Raw genomic sequence first — 7110 nt, forward strand, 5'->3', positions numbered from 1 at the left:
TAAAAGCAAATACACTTCCTCCCTAAAAATCCATATTATTCCATGATACATTTCACAGCCACCAGTATATATACTGATATATTTTTCACAATCTGCTCAGTTATCCATTTTTAGATACACTTTTAGAATTAAAAGATGTGATTACCACAGCCATCTAAATAGTGGATATGGGGAAATGTGCTCAGGATGACAACTATTTACAAGAATCTCTATTTACGTCCGCAATAAATAATCCTGATATCCAAAGTGGGGATGTTCATGCACAGACGAGATGGCTGCATGCTGTTAAAATATGTACATGTCGTCTCCTCGTGCCAGCTCTCCTGTTCATCCAGAAAGTGCGTGTCGCTCAAATGTCCCTAGGATTCCCTCAGTCCTGCTTCTGAGGGATGCAGCCCTCCATCTCCACGACTTCCGGCCACCCTTCATATTTGTTTGTATCCTTATTGTTCTTTATGTGCTAGTGAAGACAGAAGCAATAAACAGTTTAAATAACCTTTGCCAACTCTTAGCTTATGATAAATATGTTACTTATTTTAATTGACTCATAAAGTTCAAATACATAAGGTACATTAATTCGAGGCAAGGAACAGTACTTCAGAGATCATGAATATTTAAGAAGTATCTAAACTGTTTCCAGCTGAATTTACAGCAAAATCGTGGACACTCCTTTTCCGTGAGCCATCTATCTACATTATAACTCACTGAGTTCATACAAATTATTGTCCAAAATATTAAATGAGGAATTTTGGGTGCTTGGCGTGTGTGTGGTAAACTCTGAAATAACAGTCAAAAGAACAAAACATTTCTTATGGAGTATTTTTTTTTTTAATGGAGTATTTCTTAAGCAAAAAAAAAAAATAAAGTTTACGTCCTATTAAATTCTAAAGTGTTTGCAAATCTTACTATCCTAACTTCACACTTAACTCATCTGCTGTGGAGTCAGAACTGACCCACTGCTGACCCTTCAGCAGGTTTTCAGAGGCTGGAAATAGCACAGCAGGTGATTGTCTGTCCGCCTCCTGTGGAGCAGCCAGTGGACTTGAACCACCTACCTTTGGGTTGGCAGCGCAGCTCCTTAGACAAAGTTTTTAGCAACTGTTGTTCGGTGCCACTGAGAGAGCCATCCCATGTATAACAGAAACCCTACCCAATCTTTCCCCATTCTCTCTCTACCACCCTGTGTATAACAGAAACCCTACCCAATCTTTCCCCATTCTCTCTCTACCACCCTGTGTATAACAGAAACCCTACCCAATCTTGCCCCATCCTCACAATCTCTGCAGGCACATGCTCTAAATCTATTACAATTGCATTCCAATGCATTGTCATGTGTGTGGGGGGAACAAACCTGTAGAATTGTGTCATTTTTAGGTCTCAAAATTAAATCAGTGCCATAAATGATTCCCAAGGTCCTATTTTTTCAGAGTTTATGGAATTTACTTATATTACACATGAAAAGTCTAGCACTCACCTGTTCAAAGGGGCTTTTTGTCTTAATGCCTTTCCCACCACAGAAGACCCAGTTATCTCTGAAGGCGAGATTCGTGATGGCCGTACTCCCCAGATCAGCAATGAGCCGCCGAGCCTCGTCATTGAGCCTTAGAGGAGGAGACAGAAAATACAATCAGCACAGTACACAGCGCGCTATTCACATCTAACAAAGCCCACGAAAGAAACCATCGGCTCAAATAAGAGAGTATCAAAAAGGAAAAGGCTCAGTAGATAAACGAGGACAACAGAAGCCCATCGGTGCAGAGATCTAGTCTTAAGCCATACACGCAGCTGACCCTCCAGTGAGTTTCCAGAGACAGTAAATCACATGGGAGGAGACTGCTTTTCCCTCTCAAAGAGCAGCTGGTGGATTCGAACCACATGTCTTTTGGTTGGCACATTAGCTCCTTATTAGGTAACCAAAGCTTGCTAATACCACCACCACGACCACTTCAACCAATGTGTTGGCAAGATGTTTCACATTTGCCATCAGCTAGAGGAACAGTCACTGCAAAACCAATTCCTGCAAAACACTACTGAGGCCGCTATTCACTGATTTCCTATGGAAGGTAATCATTTATTCCATGGCATTCTTTGAAGGATCTGATATGAGCAAAAGTGCAAAGAACTAAGCTGAAATAATGATATGAGACTGCCGTACAGAGGTTCACGGGAGGCTTTCTCCTGCAGAGAGGCCACCATGGGGCTCAGGGCATGTTTACATTGCAGGGAAATGACAAATCTGCACATCACAGGCCTGTGGGATGCTGAAGTAAAGGGCGTTAAGTTCTCGAGTGGCAAGGAGGCTCTGTGTTACACACAAGACTGGCCCAAAAAGGAAGCGAATATCCAAATGCAGGAATGGCCACTAACCAAGGTAAGGAGACTTCTCTTAGATAAGAGTTTTGTGTCAATGTAAAAAATATATAATTGAGTAGTCATTTTTCATCTCTATACTGTGGACTTTTTTATCTCCTGGAAGAAATCAAGCCAATCCAGCCAGAGATCTAGAAGCAAATGGAAAATTTTGACTCCATCAATCTTGCTTTACGGCCCTATATGGACACAATTAAGTTCGAGACAGATGTTAGGGTGCCCGCTTAAGACACAGGAAGCCCAGCTTGAAAGACTGGGCTCCAAGTGGCACCAGGAACATAACAACTTCCCCTGACAGGAAGGGACGGTGCCAACCTGCACAAACAATGTGGCTTGTGTTGAACACACGCTTGCTTTCTGGGTTCCGAGAATTTCGCAGATGCTAGGCAGAAGAGCCTCGTGACCAAGGCTTCACAGAAACAACCGTGGACCATGAACAGGCATCCTTGGGACATTTCACTCGAGCTGTCACAATTCATTGCTGGTGGGATTAATTACGCTCTATGCAACTCCATCTTGCGGGTGGGTGGGTGGGGCTCTTGGAATGATGGGCTGGACTGCATTCTGTAGGGAGTTCGGGTGACCTAGTTGATAGTTCGGATCTACCCAGCAACTCTGAGCTAGAAGACTGTCTGTATTCTCACACAGAGCTTACAGCCTCTGTCCTATGGTGGTGTTACGGGTCTGAACTGGCTCAACAGCACACGTAAACTTGGAAGAGGAGACAGTAAAAAGGAATAGCAATTCGCCGAACTCCACCTAGATAGAACTTCACAAACCATTAAGACATTTGTTCAGGGTGCTGTGGTAGCCTCGTAGGTGAGACGTTTTGCCACCAATCCAAATGTAGGAAACTGGCAGCCAGCAGCTGCTTCATGCAAGGAACATGGACAATCTCCTCCTGTGAGATTCATGGCCTCTGGGAAACTACTGGAGGGTCAGCTAGGAGTTGGTTCCAACTCATGAGTGAGTCATTTCCTTTAGAATTTGTGCCTTGCACCTCTTCCCTTTGCTGATTTGATTCTGTATCGTTTTGCTGTCATAAAACAGCTGTGAGGATAGTCTATAGGTTGAACGCTCCCAGAAAGTCCAGCTGAAGAGCAGTCTCAGGTCCCTGACAGTGGAACGAGTGAGGGTGTGTGTGTGTTTTCATGTACATGTACATTCTAGAGGAACTACACTATTGCTCTTGGGTTGGAACTGACTTATAGCTAAGAACCATGTGATACAGCCAGCATCCTGGACACTGGATTACGTATCAAGTGAATGTCAACATGTCCCACGGCTTTGAAAGCCAGAGTGCCACATTTATATATATATATAAAAAAAATAAAATTTAGATAGAAAAACTTCTTTATTCTATATAGAAACATCATGGGTTTATTGTGTGTGTTTTACTCTTTAGTAAAACCAGGGCGTCCCTTGGAGGCAAGGATGGTAAAACTCCATCTCACATACTTTGGGCATGTTACAAGGAGGGGCCAATCTTTGGAGAAAGACAGCATGCTTGGAAAAGTGGAGAGCCAGCAAAGGAGGGGAGGACCTCAATGGGATGGACCGACACAGTGCCTGCAGCAATGGACTCCATCTACTGTGGCAGAGATGAAGAGGACGGATGGCGCAGGAGAGGGCAAGGTTCAGAGTCGATGTTCACAGGGTCGCTATGAGTTGTCGTCTACTCAATGGCACACATACCAACACAATAACAATCGTGTTAACTAACTCAACTGTTTAAAAAGTTAAATGAAATAAATTCTTTTGGGTAAGAATTTTCTGGGAAGTAGAGAACGGGAAGTAGACAGAGCCAGGGATCAAGTCTCTTCTGAAGATGCTCAGAGGCCACAAGGAATGGAAGTGCAGCAGGAGCGGTTGGCGATGGGGAGCCTCTGAGATTGGCCTTCAGCCTCATTGGGAAAAGAGGTGCACTGGACATCCCTGCTGATCAAGGTCACCATCAAAGCAAGCCAATTTATACTCCATTTTTAAAAAAGGAGACTTCCTGGGTGGCACAGATGGTTGATGTACTCAGCTATTGTTAACAGAAAGGTTGGTAGTTTGAGTTCATGCAGAGGAGTCTTGGAAAATAGGCCTGGTGATCAATTTCAGCAAAATCAGCCACAAAAAAACAAAATCAGAAACAAAAAACGCAGGGAGCACAGCCGTACTCCAGCGCAGACACATTAGTGACTTTCTGCTGGGTTTTGGAGGCTGCAATTCACAACGTGAAGACCCCCCACCTCTTTCTCATGCAGAGCTGCTAGGGGACTCAAGCAGCCTTAGACGTGCAGCCTCTGCTTTCTGGACCATGGGAGCTCCCTGCTGACGTGCAGCCAACTCTTTTTTCTATCTTTTTCAAAAAGCACCAGGTACAAGAAGAACTGAGAATCTGAGTTCTGCAAGGATCAATGGAGAAGGCCAAGCTGGAAGTGTGACTGTAAAGAACATTGAGAGAATGTCAACATATTGTCCATAAAAGTGAAGAATTAGGTAAGAAAATACCAGCAATAGGGGCCACTGAAGCCTAGTACAAAAGAGAACATATTACAAAAAAAGTCCCATGAGGGAAAGACTCTTTAAAAACAAGCAAGCAAAACAGTAATTTTCAACTCTATAATTACAAATCCCAGAAAAAAGGGAGGATAGTTTCTAAATTAGTGCTATTACAGGGGTGTTCTGTGATGGACTCAAACTTAAAAAAGGAAGTGAGCAAAAATACAAGGCAAACCACACGTTATACTAATGACAAAGCTTTTACCGTGGCCATCAGGAGGTTTTATAGTCCTCTGGATAAGAGATGGGGCAAACTTGAAAGTTACTAGGCGTGAAAACAAAGGGGCTGCCCACTTCACAGGAAGTATAGTGAAATACTGACAGATCAAAGGTTCTGACTTGCCTTGTCCAGGGAGGTGTCACTGTAAAATGGACATGAAGCTCAAGGCCATCCACAAGAACCTGAAAGCACACTTGAGTGTCTAGGCTCACATGAGTCTCACATGATGCTAAAGAACGTCTTCAAATCATCTAAAAGTTAGTGCTACTTCAGAATAGTCATGGACAACGGAGACAGAAAGACAATGCCAGCTAAATATTCCAATTTCTTTTTAAGTGGGAGAAGGTTACAGAATCAACATAAACCAATTTCCATTCCCAACAGACTTATAAAATGAATTACAAAACAGCAATAATCTATGAACGCTTAAAAAGAAGCAAAGGGGACAGCGAGTAAGGAGTAAGTGAAGTCGAGTTACTAACGATAGAGCTATTTCAGCTTCTCAAGAGGTTCTGGGCAGCACATCAGGGCACTGTAATTACTAGCAGTTCATGAATTTCAAGTGAGCATCTGAGAGTCTCAGAAAGAACCTGCCCTCCATGAATAAAATAACAAAATAGCAGCTGGAGGGTCTATCTGCTAAGGTTCACTGGCAGCTGTCTGAATTGGAGAGTCTGCAGCTGATTAACAGATTGGACCCCTTGCAGGCGTCTCCTAACAGGGTGGCACCCTCAGCCTTCAGTAAACATTTTTATCAGGCACTTAGATTTAGACAAGAAACGGACTCTGGGGAGAGTGCACAGGACAAATGTCAGAATAAAGACAGAGCGAGCCAAACCCAACAATACTAATCTTAACAAGGATAAATGAATATACAGTTTTTCCATTTCGAAGAAAACAAAAATCAAGGTCTATATGGAGAGAGACCAGACTTGGCAGTGGTTTACAAAAAAAAAAAAAAAAAAGTCTGAGAACAAATAAAAAAGAGCTAAGAATTTAACTTGACCAAAAATTCCACGAGCCAAAAATGTGATGTGACTTTTTCAAGCAAACTAATACATTACTAGACTGAATGAATATTCAAAGAAATATAATCTCCACAACATGGGAAGCTCAGATCATGGGACCTTGAGCTGTCCAGACCACATCTGGAACAGTGAGCTCACTTTAGGGACACTTTTTTTAAGAGATGCTAATCAACTAGAGAATGCCTAAGGGGGTGAGGATGTTTACCAGGAGGGTCAAACCTCCTAGACATGCTCTATGATGAAAGGTTAAAAGACCAGACACCTGGAGCCTGAAAAGAGGGACACCAAAAAAGGGAATTTCCAATTTGCTTCAAATATTTATAGCAAAAGTTGTGGCAAGAAGCTGTACTGCAATCCCAAAGGCACACAGTTCAAGGCCACCAGCTGCTCTGCAGGAGAGTTAACTGCCTCTGAAAACCCGCTGGAGGGTCAGCTATGGGTTGGTTCTGACTTGATGGAACACAACAGCATTTCTCCTTAGAGGGAAGGACAGTGAAATACCGCCTCACATACTTCAAGCATCTGAGTCAGGAGGGGCTAGTCCTTAGAAAAAGGCATCATGACTTTTGTGTCAAAAAGAACTAACTGAAATGAAACATTAGATTATCTTACTCTTGGTTCCCTCAGAAGAAACAGATGAAAATTATCTTACCCAGAAAGTAACTGCAGGAGAGTGGGGGGTGGTGGTGGTCAGGAGGTAATGCTGTTCACGTCAGAGATATTCGAGATGTAATTGCATTTAAAAGGTGGCATTTGGAACCTCTGGAATATTTTCCAAGTGAAACAGGTGGCCTTACACATGCATCTGCGAGCATCAGGGGTACCCACGCCTATAAGCACATGGAACTTGAAGGAGGCGTGCACAGGGTGTAGTGGGTGCCAAAGATGGAGCACCACGACCGCCTCCACACGGGCACCACGAACGCCTCCACACGGGCACCA

The 7110-nt window shown here is 43.3% G+C and overlaps 1 protein-coding gene and 1 pseudogene across 1 annotated transcript in view; one reads left to right on the forward strand and one right to left on the reverse strand.

Moving 5' to 3' along the window:
• Positions 1-370: 370 nt before the first annotated feature.
• Positions 371-7110, reverse strand: part of FAM3C (family with sequence similarity 3, member C) — a 56683-nt gene continuing 49943 nt past the window's right edge. The window contains exons 8-9 of the mRNA XM_006882701.1: positions 1475-1601; positions 371-460 (exon numbers count right to left, since the gene is read on the reverse strand). Coding sequence (XP_006882763.1) covers positions 371-460; positions 1475-1601 — 217 coding nt within the window. The remainder of the gene's footprint in view (positions 461-1474; positions 1602-7110) is intronic.
• LOC102857483 overlaps positions 6741-7110 on the forward strand; it is a 1949-nt pseudogene continuing 1579 nt past the window's right edge.

Source organism: Elephantulus edwardii, unplaced genomic scaffold, assembly GCF_000299155.1.
Source record: "Elephantulus edwardii isolate Elephantulus edwardi_28Jun2011 unplaced genomic scaffold, EleEdw1.0 scaffold00022, whole genome shotgun sequence".
In the NCBI taxonomy this organism is placed as follows: Eukaryota; Metazoa; Chordata; class Mammalia; order Macroscelidea; family Macroscelididae; genus Elephantulus; species Elephantulus edwardii.